The sequence below is a fragment of the Echiichthys vipera genome, assembly GCF_963691815.1.
Source record: "Echiichthys vipera genome assembly, chromosome: 5".
Lineage (NCBI taxonomy): Eukaryota > Metazoa > Chordata > Actinopteri > Perciformes > Trachinidae > Echiichthys > Echiichthys vipera.
This window is the reverse complement of record NC_139830.1, coordinates 1,507,471-1,525,705: the sequence shown is the minus strand read 5'-3', so window position 1 is coordinate 1,525,705 and position 18,235 is coordinate 1,507,471. Positions and strand designations below refer to the sequence as shown.

Genomic DNA, 18,235 nt, shown 5'->3' with positions numbered 1-18,235 from the left:
AATTTATCATTAACAAACAATAATAAAATAAATAAAATAAAAATAAAATAAAACAGATGTCATGATTGTGCATTAATAAATGTGCTCTCGCTCTTCTCAGGGGACTTTCTCGCTCATTATTGAAGCCTGGAACGCAGAGTCATCCGGACTGGAGTCGACAGGTAAACCAGCAACAACAACAACAACAACAACAACAACAATAACACTCCTGATACTGAAACTGATACTGATGCTGCGGCGGCGGCGGCTGCTGCTGCTGCTGCTGCTGTTACTGCGGCTGCTGCGGCTGCTTCACCACCAGGCGGAGACAGTTTCCATTTCTTTTATTTTTAATTTCATTGTTTGCACAATTTTAAAACATGCATAGAAATTTAAAAACAATGACAAATGAAGAACTGTAAAGGAAGAAGACATAAAAATACGATAAACTTGTGCCAAAATATGTTTATTAGCAACAATGATAAAAAGAACAATGATAAAAAACAAAAGTGTGAGCGTGTGACATGTAAGGAAGTGTGTGAATGTGTGTGTGTGTGTGTGTGTGTGTGTGTGTTGACCCCTGAACAAGTAAATCACCTCTGAGTAAATCAAATGCAACATAGACAACAACACACAAGGGAAAGCATTTACTAAACAGCGGTTAAATGCTGTTTCAAGTGTCTTTTTAACACTTCATCCTGAAACCTCAATGACAGCTGACCTTTATGAGTGAGAGGACAGGAAACCCACGTGTGAGGAAGTAGAACTTTGCTGTTTCCTGCTGTAAAATCTCCAACTTCCTGCAGATTCATCTGAAGTCATCACAGACACTTTATAAAGATGAAGGGATGTAAAAAGAGATTAGAAAATAAAGAATCCTCTCCGTCTTTCTCCTCCTCGTTCCCCCAGAGAACCAGAACAACCTCATCAGCCGCCTGGCGACCCGCCGCAGGCTGACGGTCGGGCAGGACTGGTCCCAGGACGTGCACTTTGGCAACCAGAGCGAGCTGCGTTACTCCTACCACGTGGTGTGCAACGACCACTACCACGGGGCCGCCTGCTCCGCCTACTGTCGGCCCCGCAACGACACCTTCGGGCACTACACCTGCGACGACGAAGGGAACCGTCGCTGCCTGGAGGGCTGGAGCGGCGAGTACTGCTCTGACCGTAAGTATCGGCGGCGTCTCCGCTCCTTTAAGCCTCTTCTTTTTCTTTGGCGCCACCTGTGATTGAGTCAAGAAGGACAGAAACTGCACAATAACCAGAGAAAGCAGCATGTTGTGTGTTAACGTTATAATATAAAGTGGTGTATCGTCTGCATATGGGCGAATAAGAAAAAAGGTGAAATGCTAGCATCTTTTTAACGTCAGACGCTAAATAAAGATGCCAACTCATCCGTAGCCACAACCTCACTGTCATTCTAGTTCCAATAGACACTTCCTGGTTAGCGTTAGCGCTGTGCCTGTTGAAAACGTGCCCGTTAACAACGGGACGATTGCTCAGGCTCATCCAAACAACGTCACACTTAACGCTATGAGAAATCAGAGACGCCTTCACTTTGATATAAAGTGGTGTATCGTCTGCATATGGGCGAATAAGAAAAAAGGTGAAATGCTAGAATCTGTTTAACGTCAGACGCTAAATAAAGATGCCAACTCATCCGTAGCCATAACCTCACTGTCATTCTAGTTCCAATAGACACTTCCTGGTTAGCGTTAGCGCAGTGCCTGTTGAAAGCGTGCCTGTTAACGACGGGACGATTGCTCGGTCGCTCATCCAAACAGCGTCACACTCAACGCTACGAGAAATCAGAGACGCCTTCACTTTAATATAAAGGGGTGTGTCGTCTGCATATGGGCGAATAAGAAAAAAGGTGAAATGCTAGAATCTTTTTAACGTCAGACGCTAATTAAAGATGCCAACTCATCTGTAGCCATAACCTCACTGTAATTCTAGTTCCAATAGACACTTCCTGGTTAGCGTTAGCGCAGTGCCTGTTGAAAACGTGCCTGTTAACGACGGGACGAGTGCTCGGTCGCTCATCCAAACAGCATCACACACTGCCAACTCATCTGTAGCCATAACCTCACTGTCATTCTAGTTCCAATAGACACTTCCTGGTTAGCATGAGAAATCAGAGACGCCTTCACTTTGATATAAAGTTGTGTATCGTCTGCATATGTGCGAATAAGAAAAACCCTGTGGCCATGAGCGCTAACTGCAGTTGTGGCGTTTCTTCCAGATTAAGAATGTTATTTCACCTCTGACTCAACACTTCAGTGCTTTTTAACACTCTATATAGAATAAAGTCTCGGCGTAAACGCGATAGAAACAACAGGAAGTGTTTTATCTGCCGTGATGTCACGTTCATATATCTGAGTCGAGCTCAGCAAAGAGTTTGTGGTGACTTTAACTTGTTTTATGGTGTTTTTTTAATCTATAAAGTCACTGAGGAGGAGGAAGAGGTAGTTACAGTTGTGTTCCTCCTCCTCCCCTTCCTTCATTTTCAACGTTTCTACCAATTACTTTTTTTTGGGGAGGGGAGGGGGGGCGAAGACCCTTGCCGCTTAATTTTTTTTGTCCAGTGGCCTTGAAATTGTTAAGTCAAGCATTTGTCAACGCCATCGCTGGTGCTGGTGGAGGACACACAAAAAGAGATCTTAGAGCTTCTGTTGTATCCAGCGTGTGTGTGTGTGTGTGTGTGTGTGTGTGTGTGTGTGTGTGTGTGTGTGTGTGTGTGTGTGTGTGTGTGTGTGTGTGTGTGTGTGTGTGTGTGTGTGTGTGTGTGTGTGTGTGTGTGTGTGTGTGTGTGTGTGTGTGTGTGTGTGTGTGTGTGTGTGTGTGTGTGTGTGTGTGTGTGTGTGTGTGTGTGTGTGGCCCCTGAGGTCTGCTCCTTTTGTTTTTAGCTCAACAGTCGGCCCCCGGCCCGCCCGTTTTAACAGGGACACGCGCTGGAGCTTAATGTGCGCTGCCTTGCGTGAAAAGAGACGGCATGTGTTGCTTTTGTTGTGCGCGCCAGCTGCTTCACTCACTACTTAACAAGCACTTGTAGGGGGAGTGTGTGTGTGTGTGTGTGTGTGTGTGTGTGTGTGTATGAGGCCCTCAGAGGGGAGGAAGGGGGGGGGTTGTTTTGTGATTGAACGAAGAACATGAGACGCTCCCTCGCATGCATTCATAGTAATATTCTCTCCTTCTTCCTCCCCCCTTTCTCCCTTTCCCTCTCTTCCTTTGACTCCCCCTCCCATCAGCCATCTGTGCGGCGGGGTGCAGCGAGGAGCACGGCTTCTGCGAGTCTCCGGGGGAGTGCGTGTGCCGGCAGGGCTGGCAGGGCGAGCGCTGCGACGAGTGCGCCCGACACCCCGGCTGCCTCCACGGGACGTGCCAGCAGCCGTGGCAGTGCAACTGCAAGGAGGGATGGGGCGGCCTGTACTGTGACCAAGGTGGGCGACCGCTCCACTCCCCCGCTCACCTCAAAAACACACCGGAGAGAAGCATTTTGGCATTTCATTTAAGTTTAAAGACACAGATGATGAAGGGTCAGGTGCTTCGAAATCTGCAGAGTCACGAGTAAATCTGTGTGTGCATGTGGATTCTTTCGGTCAGGTTTATGAAGCTGCTTGTGTTGAATAAATCTCAGTCCCCGCGGAGCTGAGCGCATGTGCACAACGCCTTATTTCCACTCCCACAATTCACCATGAATGGATGTAGAAACATCTGTTTGCATGAGGATGAATGAGCGCTCCGCAATTCAGGATCCAATTCACCCGTGAACCATTTAAAATGACATTTGTAAATACGCCTCTGATTGATCTTTGTAGACCGAAACAATAAGAACACAGTCTTTTATGTTCAGTCTCCTCTTGTTCACACACATCACCTGCAGCTCTCTCAGATGGTCACCTGGTTTACTGCCTGCATCTGTTTGTGTTCTGCTCATTATTGGGCTTTAAATGAGAATTAGACGCTTGATTACTAAACGTGGCTGCAAAGGCAAAGCTTTACTGCAACTGAACAGAAACAACGTTAAGGATCATGTCGTCGTGTTCAGCTCATATGTGTTACATGTTTTTTTCTAAACCGGTGCACCTATATTTAATCATTTGTCTCCTGTTTTTTCAGACCAGCAAGTAGAATTTGAAATACAAGAATTATACATTGATAATAATTGTATTTAATTGCCAGTTGATGTAGGATTAGTTTTATATAAATTAATGAAATAGAAATTCTATTTAACAAAGAAGAGAAGGAAAGAAACTTCACAATAACCAGGGTCAAAGCAAAGAGCATGGTTTCACAATAAAAAGTTGTATTTTCACATCATTTAAACATATAAAAATACAAATTTCTAGATTATGAAACTATTGTGTGAGCAGGTTTCACTTTAACATAAAGTGGTGTATCGTCTGCATATGGGCGAATAAGAAAAAAGGTGAAATGCTAGAATTTCTTTAACGTCGGACGCTAAATAAAGATGCCAACTCATCTGTAGCCACAACCTCACTGTCATTCTAGTTCCAATAGACACTTCCTGGTTAGCGTTAGCGCAGTGCCTGTTGAAAAGGCGCCTGTTAAGAACGGGACAGTTGCGCGGTCGCTCATCCAAACAGCGTCACACTCAACGCTATGGGAAATCAGAGACGTGTTCTGTTTTAGTGAGAGTTCTTAGTGAAACCATAAAAAGATGTTTAGACTGACCTTTATGTTGCTCTCTGAACTCCAGACCTGAACTACTGCACCAACCACAAGCCGTGCCAGAACGACGCTTCGTGCACCAACACCGGCCAAGGCAGCTACACCTGCACCTGTCGACCCGGGTTCACCGGCCAAAACTGCGAGGTCGAGACCAACGAGTGCGACAGCAACCCCTGCAAGAACGGCGGCAGCTGCAAAGTAAGTCAGCGCACCGGATCTGATACTCGTTCAACTTCTAGATCTAAGAACCCAGAACCCGTTAGAAAGACATAACTTCACAACCGAAACACTTCTCCCCCCCGTCTTTCCTCCAGGATCTGGAGAACGATTATTCTTGCGAGTGCCCTCAAGGGTTCTACGGGAAGAACTGCGAGATCAGCGCCATGAAGTGCGCAGACGGGCCGTGTTTTAACAAAGGAACCTGCGTTGAGAACGTCGCCGGTGGGTACAGCTGCCTCTGCCCGAGCGGGTTCACGGGCTCCAACTGCGAGAAGAGGATCGACAAATGCAGCAGCAACCCCTGCGCTAACGGTACGAACCATCTCTGACCTGCTTCATTTAATTTGACTGCAATCCTTTCACACGCAAAATAGTCAAGGTCCACTCAAACACTCAATTTACCGCTTTAATTTCCGGTCAAAGCATTTCATATTCATCTAATCTGAGAGAAGAAGCTGATAGTTCATCATGTTTCTTTGCTTTGAGTCCGTCCCGCTGATCGAACCAATCGAGTGTCCAGTTTCTGCGTGGCGCCCATTAGTCATGCTAATGTGTGTAGCATTTATTTTCGTAGCTAACATTAACGTGTATTCTTACTCTTGTCATGTTTGGAGGCTACATCGCAGGACTTTATTTACCATGGGTCAAATTTCTTTCAGTAACAGTAGCAACACAACATAAACGATGTTGCTGACTCTACTGTTAGCTAAACCAGCTAACATTAGCTAAACTAGCTAACATTAGCTTAATTCATGGCATTTCTTAAGTAGAAGTATAATAAAGACATTTTATAAAAGGCTTTTTAGAGGGGGCAAGCTACCCAGCACTATGTAAAGTAATATATATTAAATAAATCTAAAACAATTAAATTAGGTCGTTCTTTACCAGCTGCAACATAAACGTGACGAACACAAAAATGCATCAATAATTATAACACAATAATACATATTTTTATATATTCTGTTTATTGAGTGCTTTTACTTTAAGTGTAATTTGATGCTGATACTTTTGTTCTTTTACTGAAGTGCCAGTTCAACTTAATTTTGTTAAAAGAACCAAAATGTAATAAAACGTATTTGTTTATTAAAACAAGATGTTGTTTTCCTTGTTGTATAATAACCTCTAAATGCTCCAAAAGGCTTAATTTACTTAGAAAAAATCACTAAAAGTGTGTTACTAAAAGTTCTAAAATCAGAAAAAATACTTTGTGGATTGAGATAAAAGTCTGTGAAGCTGCAGATTTAATTATTTAAATACATTTTGCAAGAAATTAATACAAAAGTGTCATCATGAACATCCAGTCTGTCTTTTATCATCTTTGAGTCTGAAAGGAAGTCTGAAATAATCAGATTCTGCATCACGGTTAAAAAAAGAAGGGATTGTCTAAAGAAACACAGTCAGATCTTTTTTGGGGACGGTCCTGTCAGCACTTGCCAGCCGGGTTACTTCTCCTTTTTGTTTTTTTACAGAAGACACAAAACAACAGCCGAGCCTTTGATTTGTGAGTTAAAAAACAAGTTGTGAAGCTGAACAGAGGCGGCTGATACAACTCTGTGATAGTTGGGGACTTTCTAGACGTTCAGACAGAGAGGCGGGCGGCATGTAATCAGTTCCTCCTCCAGCTCCAGATATCCACGCATCCTTAGGGCGCACTCCCACTGTGCCTCCGTCCCGTGCCCCGTGCTTTAGGGTCCTTGTCCCCCCCTCCAGGCCCGTTTGTACTCACACTACCTGGGCCTCGGCGAATGCTTCTTGCTGCCTATACGTCATCACGCCGTAACACGTCACACGCATTGATGACGTCATGGCGATGCGTGGCTTTGTTTCCAGATCTTTCCGTAGACCTCTGAGTTTTTGTGCGTCTTGTCGACTGTTTTTGAATCTTTTCATCGACCAAATCTGCAGTAAACACTCCACCTCCGCATCACACCAACGTGAACCTTTCGCCGCCATTGTTGTTGTTGTTAAATGTCCGCAGCTAGGTGCGGAGTGGTTGCACTCACACTGGTCAAACGCACTTGGCTCTACCCTAAAAACCTGTTTTGGCCCGGTGCGGAAGGACAGTGTGAGTGCGCCTTAAGAGTCTTGGCTTCGTGGTGGACGGTTGTTCGCTGCAAGTCGTGAGAATTAGATGTTTGAATGGTGTTGAAGGGCTTAGTTTAGGGCTTAGATAAGTACGGTATGTCGAGTTCAAGGTTTAAAGTTCTTCATTTGTCAAGTGTATGCTTGCAACAATACTCATAAAGCAAAATCTGACGCTAACACAACATATTTATAAATAAGATAGAGGAACGTTGTAAATTCAAACATGTTGAGCTGCAACATTACAATAATCTGAGCATGAACACAGATTTATTGAACTCACAGTGTTGTTGTTGCTCTCACTGAACCACTGAATACGTTTGTAGGGTTCTTTATTTGCCAACAAAGCTTTTATAAAACCGCGGGTGGCACCCATTAATGCTTCACTTTGTTGTTATCACTAATTAGAATGATGTTTACTTGCCTATGAAACGCAGTTTAATGCCTTCAAACCACAATGTCACCATTTCGGATGATTGCTTTTAATAGAACGCAGAAAATAGAAAATGGATTAGTCCAAGGTTTTCCTGACTTTGTCGACTGAGGCAAAGAGAGACTAACTTTCTCTGTTGTTCTGGTGAAATCTCAGACTGAGAGCGAGATATTAAGGTGAATTATTGTCCAACCTGACGTGTTCTCGACTTTTAGGAAGCTGCAAACGACTTAAAACCAACAAGTACAGATGTTTAAACGTATATAATCGCTGTAGATATCATCAGCAGATTGCAGAACAAGTGTCCTGCAACTACTGCTGGTGGAAAATCTTCATGTGTTGATACTTCTGCGTTATCTAATCATTAACCCAGTTTGGTTCGAACTGTCGGTGTGAAGGAAATTCAGTCTTTTTTGAGTCGCAGCCTTGTCGCCTGTTTGACTGGATCCACCTCCCGCAGGTTGTTTCGAGAAATTCTTCTGTGACATTTTCTCACAGTTCGTCAGAAACGTACCCGTGTGCACATTCCTGTGTTTGTGAAACCATTCCTGTGCTTCAACAACCCCTCAGTGTGAAGCCTTTATTGTTTGTTTTTTTTGCAGCTGTGTGACCTCGGCTGAACGCCTGCATATCATGAACCGTGGATTATCAGTCAGTTAATCATTTAGTCAATCAATATCAAAGTATTTACGAGAACAAGGTGGTTTGATGATTAAATGAGGCCACAACAAAGAGTTACAGCCAAAGGGAACAACCAGAAGATTTGTGTTTTAGGATATAAATCGTTAGTCGTCTTTATTAAGAACCTCAAAGCAATTTCAGTCCAAAGCAACTGGACTTGGTTATTTGTCTAGGAAGACGTTTCACCTCTCATCCAAGAGGCCTCACTGAAATTGCTTTGAGGACAACGATGACCTGGACAAATGAGAACATTCACAGGCTTTATCAAGAGCATTTGTCTCTATTGGCACATTTGGGTTTAAGTTTGCATAAGTGATGTAAAGCTGTGTGTCATCTGCATATATATATATATTTATATATATACATTTATCGCATATCTCCTGGTAGCATTATACAAGAGAAGTGGCCCAAGACTTGAGCCCTGTGGAACGCCGCAATTACTACCGCAGTGACAGTTACACCGGCTGATCCGTCTGCAAGATCAAGTCAGTCATTCTTCGTACAGACTCAGTTCCCAAGTCGACAAGAGAGAAACATCGTTAGCATCTGTATTAAAGCTGAGGACAGTTTAGACAACAACAGTCTAATTTCTAACAAACCAAACTGGAACTTTTCCAAACGTTTCCAACGTGATAAATGAATGACTAACTTTCTGTTTTATTAAGCTTAATAACGATAATGACCCGACATAAAGGAGGTGATTACCTTGGTGCAAAGGTCACTATAACTCCATAACAAGGACTAATAAGTTGGAGCTTATCCATGTTAGATAACTTGTTCGAGTCAACAACCTTTTAATGTGAGAGTGAAAGAAAAAACCCGTGCTTCACTGACGAGTTTTATCCAAAACAGTGTCCGAAGTTTTCAAAGTCAAATCTGTTGTTGAGCAAACTATGGAGGTAGAACCGGGAACCGCTTTGGCATCGGAAATAAAACTCATTGACGCATTATAGATATGTGTGTTGTCAAATGACAGGCAAGGTTGTTGTTTTTGCATTCTGAGGGAAACAACAGTTAGCTAACTTTAGCTAATGTAGCAAACATTAGGCTCTATTGGCTCTACTATCTACTGCGATCAAACCCGGCGCTGTTTGGCAAGGTTGTAATTTTTAATATACGATCTGCATTCTAAGCTACAACAGTTAGCTAACTTAAGCTAATGTAGCTAACATTAGGCTCTATGTAAAAAAGAATTGACGTCAGAAACTTACTGCGATCAAACCCGACGCTGTTTGGATTTTGATGCTCGTCTGTTTGTGCAGTTATGGTACCTGGTGCCTGGAGCGTCCGAAAATTACGACGTATTTCTGCAATCATTGCTCATATTTAACATACCAAATATAAACATTACACATCATATTAAATAACATCACTAAATAAGTCCAAATATGATAAACACGAAATTTCCCATGACCATATAAAGCACGTTTTCTGCACATTACATTTGGACGGTTTCCTCATATTTGATCTTTTATAAAAACATTGTGACGCTTCGGTGGATTTAAACATGCCGACAATCTCGTCCAAGTGTACAGATTATATATAAACTTTGCTCTTTCTACTCCCTCAGACATTAAAAACTGGAATAAATAAGTAAATAAAGGTGTCAGCTGTCAATGACACACTTTATTTTCAAAGTCAAAGCTTTGACTGTCACAGTTTTGAGCTCCATACCAAACACTTTCCTCTCAGATTTTACGACGTTAAACAGATTTAACACAGTTTAAAGCACGTCTTGGAAAATTCCTCAGGAGGGATGTAACGGCACACAAAAGTTGCGGTTTGGTTCAAGTTCGATACAGCAGAAAAAATAAGGAAACACATAAGGATCCTTTCTATTTAATTGACTTTGAACAGTGACAGACACAATCCTCCAGCTGAGTGATGCTGTTGAATGAATGTTGGATGTGTTTCAATGCACATCTCATACCCGACTCTCTCTCCGCGGCTGTTGTAGCTGACCGAGACCCTGCAGGCGGATCTTCCAGCGCCGCCATTTTACTCAGTTGGTTCGGCGTGCTTTCACGAACGGTCAGCCGTGTTCCTCAGCCGTGACTTTGCAGCGAGTGCAGGACGAAGTTGTGTTGATGCAGCTTAATGTTTCTGTGTTGTTCAGATTGTCAGGAAGGAAAGGAGCGGATAAGAGTTCATGTTTGAGCTGACGAAGAATGACCTACAGTACCGTAAATAGTTTGAGGTTACCGTTGCTATAAAATTGTGACAGATTGATTCAGTTCAGTTGTGATTGATTGCTTCGATACCCAGTTGTTTGCCAGTAAACGTGCGCAGAGATGTTTGGGTTTAAAGCCTCTCATCAGATGTGTGTGAGTGTGTGTGAGGAGGCAGATAAGCTCCTGGATTGTCACGTAGGAGCCTCGACATGTCTTATCTTTTCCGTCTGTCGACTCCAGCATGTTTGTCTTCATTGTTGCCCGTAAACAAGCCTGTTTCTGAGCAGCAGCAGCCCTGGAGACTCTCAGGCCTCTCCGTCTGTCTGTCTCTACCTGGGTGCACTCGTCCTGGGCAGGAGTCCAGCTCTTGCAGCGGTTCTCAGCCTGATAGATCCGTCAGCGCCGCGCTGACACACGGCTCATTTCTCTCAGGGATTGCTACCCCTCTTTGCGTGCCAGAAGACTTTAAAAACATCACATCACCTGCGAAACCCAACATTTCTAAGTACCCTGATGGTGTTTTGGCATGTTTAACTAATTTGCTACAAATTGCTTTCTCTTGACGTCACTGCTGAACATTTTCCAAAGAACACAAACCGGTTTTAGATTAATGTCCCGACTTCCAAGCAGTCATTACTTCCTCTTGTTTCTTTGAATCCCTTTGGAGTGTGCCGAGCTGAATTTATGAATTCACAGTGCTTTGAATTTCCGTTTAAAAAGAAGGAGGATGCCTTTAAAAAAACATGTTTAGATAGATCAGCAATCAGCAGCAAGTTCAAGTTTCTGCAAGCTGATTGTGAAACGTTGCCTGGAAGGAAGAGAAAATGCTTTGGAAACAGTTCAACAGTAAACCGTAAAGTAGTTTTGGTAAACTGGAAATACAAAGAGGAAATACTGGTGTTAGAAAGTGTATGAATGGGGATGTTTTTACAACGTTTTGATGCCACTGAGTTTGGAAATTATGTTCATAAAACACACTTCAAACGGAGTTAAGACAGAAGGACTTTTCAGACTTTGTCCAGTCACCTGTCCTCGTGTCTGACGGACGTTCTCTTCTTAACGAGGGCAGATTATCAGGGTCAGACGGCTCCACTCTCACAACTGGCATCATAAAAATAAAACTTTATCACTAAACATTACAATTAACGTTCTGTTATCATCTCTGAGGATGCCGGTCCAGCCTCCAGTCGTCCCTCAGGTCTTCATTAGCGCGTAGAAACCGCCGCCTGCTTATCATTCATCTGTAATCATTCCTGCCTCTCAGTGAGTGTTTGGTTGCAGCGCCGCTCTGTTTGCAGTGTTGCAACACATCAGCTGCACAGAATGACCAAATATGGAGCTGATTTAAGAGTTTGTTTGTAGCCCGCAGTGTGAGCGTCAGTATGTTGACCCGTTTAAACGTCTCCAGAAGTTCAGCCGCTGCAGGACGAGTGTCCTCCATCCTCTCCCCTTGTGTTGTTCTTTCCTTTCTCAGTAAATGTCAGTAAACATATTTGCAGGACTGAAGTCCCGGCCAAACCAAGTGAGGGTTTCATAATCTTGACAAAATAATTGAAGTAAATAAAGAACCAGTGAATCAGTTTAGTTCATGGTTGAACTTTTTTGATGCAGTTAATTTAAAATAAACAATACTTAATGCATGTGTGATGTTTTAGACTCTCTGGAAGGGCATTTATTCCGTCCAGACTGGCAGAGACACTCTGGCGTCCCCCAAGGCTCCGTCCCCGGTCCTCTGTTTTTTGTTTTTTGGTTTACACGGTGCTACTGATAAAAAAATCGCTAATCTGTGTTTAACATTTCTGTTTCACTCTGTAATGTCCCCGTTGAAATGCACTGAAAGAAAGTGTCCTCTTAATAGTCCTCATAGAGTCTTTCAACGTGAGCTAACAGTCGTTGTGTTTTTGTATTTTTTTCTGAATGTTACAGCTTTTTTGTCCGTGTCAGCAGCACCACAGGTCTAGATCCCTAAACACCCGTGAGACAGACTCGAGAGCGTCATGTTACATTGATGGTTTCAAACTTAATTTGCATCTTTTAAGCATTACATTGGTTATTATCCATTAATCGATTTATGGTCTCGTTATTGCGCCTTTGTTCACTTCCTTGTAATCTAATCTGGCATAAAATAACTAAACAGATCATTTGACTTTACTTGAACCTCCAGAAACAGACACATTTTTGATTTTAGCGTAAAATGGAAAACCTGCACCTTACGCCTTTTATCGGCAACTAAACAGAGAAACGTCTGCAGTGTTTAGAGATCGCTCTGTCCTCTGGTATCCACCGACGTGGTACCAGAAAAAAGTACCAGGAATCATCCATGGAAAACAAAAGAGTCGAGTGGAGTAGAGCCGGTGCAGTGGAAATGCAGCATTTGTTTTATGTGATATGTCTTTTTTCATCCTGTCATCAACTAAAACCTTCCCGTGTCTTCCCCTCTGCAGGCGCTCAGTGTCTGGACCTGGGGAATCGCGTCATGTGCCGCTGTCGGACCGGCTTCACCGGCTCTCACTGCGAGACCAACATTGACGACTGCGGCAGCAACCCTTGCCGCAACGCCGGCACCTGCGTCGACGGCATCAACGACTTCACCTGCACGTGCACGCTTGGCTTCACCAGCAAGGACTGCTCCGTGCGCACCAGCCCCTGCGACCAGTTCCCCTGTGACAACGGCGGCATGTGTTACACCCACTTCACCGGCCCCGTGTGCCAGTGTCCGCAGGGCTTCATGGGCGCACGCTGCGAGTACTCCGTCACCATGCCGCCTACAGCACCACCCGCAACCATCAGCGATGACGCCTCTCCTGCGCTGATTGCCGCTGTTGCCCTCGGCCTGGTGACGCTGACTCTGCTGGTCTTCGTCGCAGTCCACATTCTGCGTCAGCTCCTCCGGGGCAGGGCGCTTATGGCCATGACCACGTCGGTGAAGAACGACCTGGAGGCGGTGAACAACCGCAATGCTGTTATCGGCGGGGGTGGACCCTATAACGGGAGCTTACCGGGGGCGCCACTGGGCAGCCTGAGAGAGAAGGATGCCTTCCTCCTCCCGGGAGGACAACTCAAAGTGTCTAATAAGGATGCAGCGCTGGTGGAGAACGGCGGTGATAACGCGGCCATTTTTAAAAACAAAATGGCCGACTGTAACCTGGCGAGAGACGAGCAGCTCAAGGCGAAAAACAAGTTTGACCTGTAAGGATGTGATGATGGTTTGATGGTTCTCTGTGTGTCTGTTGTCTGTTATGTGGAGACGAGTCGCTGCATGTTTGTCGTCTGTTATCTGATCCGTCCAGATTTCGTGCACCTTTAAAGTATTTCTAACAAGACCTTCGTTGTCGCCATGGTACCAACCCTCTCTCTCTTTTTCTCTAACAGTAAGAAGTGTGACTCGTCCATCATTGTCCCACCTCTCAGTTTTGCAAAGGACAGTTTATATCACCCCGTGTTCATCATCCCAGAGCAGTTTGAGCAGTGTGTGTTTGCTACTGAGGTAAGGACACAAAAACACACAAACAAGTGCATTTTCTATGAACTTTGGTCCATAAGAGATACATCAATTTTTTGTGCTTTAAGTTCCCCATTATCAGGTTTAAGTTAAACTTATCAATGACTTTTTCAGCTCTTTAGAAAATAAAGTTTCAGTGAATCGAACGCTGTGTTTACTCTCAGACAATAACAGAAATTCACCTTGTTGGACGGTCTAGTTATTTATTTCCAATAACTGCAAACAGCTGTGCAATCAGTGCTGTTAATTATCAATATCTCTCTCTCAGCCTTCAGATTTTCTAAATATGGATTCAAACAGTAAAACAACTATTCAGCATAAAATAGATTTGAAATACGCTGAAATAATCACTGAGTCATTTATCCAAAGTTTTGCACAAAGTTTTATTTTAAGTTCAAACACATTTATAAAATGTTCAGGCAATAACAGAAATTCACCTTGTTGGACAGTCTAGTTATTTATTTCAAATACCTGCAAACAGCTGTCAGGGTTGTTTATTATCAATATTACAGCAGCGAGATAATATTTCACAAATGTTAAGAAATGCTACGCTGAGACTGAGCGTGCAGAGATGTTTTTATCATTTAAATGTTTGTCCAAATGCTGATTTGAACACATACATAAGGAAATATTATGTTGCTGAGTTGAGTTAATAATTAATAACGTTATTAAATGTAACCTTAAGATTCAGTTTCACAAGAACATTTGAAGAATCAACTACTCTGAATAAAAGCAAAACAGTTTTATTTGTTTTAAGGAAGAAATTTACCCTGAGTTTGGGTTTAAAAAGTGATAATTTTGTTCCTAAAAGGCTCATTTTGAGGAACATTTGTTACTTTTTTTATTTATTCATGCTTTAAAATGTGACTCTGGGTCTTAAACTAAAGTCTTGATCCAAATTCATCGTCCTGTTTTATAAATAAAGGCACGTTTTGTAACTTTGACCCAGAAAAATCATCACGTACGCTGATGACTAACCGCTGTTTATCTGTCTTGTCTCAGGTATAACCTCCCGTCTTCAGACCACCAGCGGAGGAACTTTTACCTGAAATGTTTCCTTTCCAGGACGGTTAACCCAGAGGATCTATTCTACACACATTATCTTTATTTAATATTTATTACAGCTGCTCAGTGGAAAGAAACTCCTTCGATATTGACAATGTCCGGATGACAATGACTGGAGGAGAGAAAAGAGGAACTAGTGAATGTCCAGCGCCATTTGCACTATTTATCTTTTTTTATACTTTAAATCTTAATATAATATTTCTGTCTTTATATCTAAATTTTCTTTGGATCGAGAGGACGTAAAGAATTGGTACCGTCCACCAATCGGAAAAAGACCTTAGCTGGTGCCTTAGCTGTGCTTCCCAATCACCGTTTTGCGACTGTTTCCTGTTCAATCTCTCGATATGATGTCAATCAAAATGGTCACAGGAACGTTTTATTTTAGGTCAAACAACGTGAACTTTGTAGCGTCTCAAAGCTGAACTGGACAGTTTGTGACTTTTTAACTGTGAAGCATCACATAGAAGAACTGCAGCATCCTTACAATCACATCCTGCGAACTCTGAAGTGCCTCTTCTTGTGAAAACCTGCAAACAGGACTTCCTGTCTTCATGAGCCCATTCAAATCCACTGGAGCTTCTTCTAACCCGACCCCAGAGTGTAACCCCGATGATGAACGTCTAAATCAGGGATGTCAAAGTCAAATACATCAGAGGGCCAAAAAAAAACAAATTAGCTACAAGCCGAGGGCCGGACTGGTTCAATGTTTATTAAAACACATTAAAATGATGCATTTAACCTGTTGAACCAAGACCAAACACAGTGCACCGTATTTTATTTAATGATTAAATGAATAATCCAATATTTTTGTACGGCTCTGTCAGACGAATAATTAAGCCAAGGCGGCCCACTTGCTGCAGTGAGTTCGCGGGCCACCGTTGCATTGTGGGTAATGTAGTTTTGGTGCGTGAAAAACACCAGGAGGCGGCTGTGGCGTGCGGGCCGGTTCTAATACTAATCAAATATCATCCCGGGGGCCGAGATCATTCATTCGCCGGCCGGATCTGGCCCCCGGGCCTTGACTTTGACACCCATGGTCTAAATGATGTTTCAGGTGAACCCGGGAGTTCACGAACAGCTAATCTACCTTTGACAGTTTCAAAAATACAAACGCGGGTGGCTGGGTGAAGGTCCAGGTCGTCCTCCTGTGATTCTACTTGTTTTTTTTATCCCCACAGCTGTTTATAAAGTTTATTTTTCTATGAATCAAAAAGAACAAAAGTGCTGCGTTCATCAACTACGCTGTCGATAACGACGCCCGCTCGCTCCAGTGACTCGGAGGTCAGATTACAGTCACAGCTGCGGGTGTTTTGCTTTTTATATTTGGCAAAAAAAGCAACTTTTACAACAGTGAAGGACTCCAAAGAGAGTTAATTATCATTATTTTTTTAGCCTAATCCATTTGATACCAAAAATAAGTGTTGTTCCAGAGTAGCGGTTTCTTTTATGCTATCTTCGTTAATTTAAGAAAACAATGCAATGTGTACATATCTGCCCGAAGATAGTTTTCCTATTTAATTTTGCCTTTTGTAAGTAATTTTTGTATTTATGAGAGAGAGAATTGTATATACGTCTATGTTAACGTGCCTAATGTCTAATGTCAGAATCAAGAAATATATTTTTTCATAAATGACTTAGAAAAATAACTCGTCACTGTTTTTGCATTTCTTCTTGTCTGTGTTTTCGCTTCAGCTCTCAACGCTCCCACGGTCTTTGAACGCACCACGTCGAACAATAAACAATTACATTTCCTGATAAAATAAGTAACGAATGAGGGGAAGAGCGCCACGATGCTTTTATTTTGTATATCAGGACACATGGAAATCTATTCTCACCTCCTGCAAAGACGCTCTGTTTGTTAAAGGTTTAGGAGCTTCATTCACTTTTCTCATACATGTAACTATGAAAGCGTGAGTCATATTTAATCTACGTGTTTGTTACTCTAGAAATAAATCAGGTGACGTAGCATCAGACGCCAAACTCCCCGTAGGGACGAGGGTCCAAACCACAGGACTCTGACCACGAGGACCGGGGTTCAAACCCTGGAAGAACTGAGACAAACCACCTTTATCTGATCTGAACCAAGTTAGAGACTAAACTTAACCGTCTCCTTTAGTCGTCTAAACTTAACCGTCTCCTTTAGAGACTACACTTAACCGTCTCCTTTAGAGACTAAACTTAACCGTCACCTTTAGAGACTAAACTTAACCGTCACCTTTAGAGACTAAACTTAACCGTCACCTTTAGAGACTAAACTTAACCGTCACCTTTAGAGACTAAACTTAACCGTCACCTTTAGAGACTAAACTTAACCGTCTCCTTTAGAGACTTAACTTAACCGTCACCTTTAGTGACTAAACTTAACCGTCACCTTTAGAGACTAAACTTAACCGTCTCCTTTAGTGACTAAACTTAACCGTCACCTTTAGTGTCTAAACTTAACCGTCTCCTTTAGAGACTAAACTTAACCGTCTCCTTTAGAGACTAAACTTAACCGTCACCTTTAGAGACTACACTTAACCGTCTCCTTTAGAGACTAAACTTAACCGTCACCTTTAGAGACTAAACTTAACCGTCACCTTTAGAGACTAAACTTAACCGTCACCTTTAGAGACTAAACTTAACCGTCACCTTTAGAGACTAAACTTAACCGTCACCTTTAGAGACTAAACTTAACCGTCTCCTTTAGAGACTTAACTTAACCGTCACCTTTAGTGACTAAACTTAACCGTCACCTTTAGAGACTAAACTTAACCGTCTCCTTTAGTGACTAAACTTAACCGTCACCTTTAGTGTCTAAACTTAACCGTCTCCTTTAGAGACTAAACTTAACCGTCTCCTTTAGAGACTAAACTTAACCGTCTCCTTTAGAGACTAAACTTAACCGTCACCTTTAGTGTCTAAACTTAACCGTCTCCTTTAGAGACTAAACTTAACCGTCTCCTTTAGAGACTAAACTTAACCGTCTCCTTTAGAGACTAAACTTAACCGTCTCCTTTAGTGACTAAACTTAACCGTCTCCTTTAGTGACTAAACTTAACCGTCTCCTTTAGTGACTAAACTTAAACGTCTCCTTTAGTGACTAAACTTAACCGTCTCCTTTAGAGACTAAACTTAACCGTCTCCTTTAGAGTCTAAACTTAACCGTCACCTTTAGAGACTACACTTAACCGTCACCTTTAGAGACTAAACTTAACCGTCTCCTTTAGAGACTAAACTTAACCGTCTCCTTTAGAGACTAAACTTAACCGTCACCTTTAGAGACTAAACTTAACCGTCTCCTTTAGTGACTAAACTTAACCGTCTCCTTTAGAGACTAAACTTAACCGTCTCCTTTAGAGACTAAACTTAACCGTCTCCTTTAGAGACTAAACTTAACCGTCTCCTTTAGAGACTAAACTTAACCGTCTC

The 18,235-nt window shown here is 42.6% G+C and overlaps 1 protein-coding gene across 1 annotated transcript in view; it reads left to right on the top strand.

The window, feature by feature from the left end:
- dlc (deltaC) overlaps window positions 1–15,885 on the top strand; it is a 17,524-nt gene extending 1,639 nt beyond the window's left edge. The window contains exons 3-10 of the mRNA XM_083914605.1: window positions 101–161; window positions 889–1,146; window positions 3,228–3,419; window positions 4,700–4,869; window positions 4,986–5,202; window positions 12,702–13,446; window positions 13,630–13,744; window positions 14,762–15,885. Coding sequence (XP_083770731.1) covers window positions 101–161; window positions 889–1,146; window positions 3,228–3,419; window positions 4,700–4,869; window positions 4,986–5,202; window positions 12,702–13,446; window positions 13,630–13,744; window positions 14,762–14,767 — 1,764 coding nt within the window. The 3' untranslated portion in view covers window positions 14,768–15,885. The remainder of the gene's footprint in view (window positions 1–100; window positions 162–888; window positions 1,147–3,227; window positions 3,420–4,699; window positions 4,870–4,985; window positions 5,203–12,701; window positions 13,447–13,629; window positions 13,745–14,761) is intronic.
- Window positions 15,886–18,235: the final 2,350 nt, after the last annotated feature.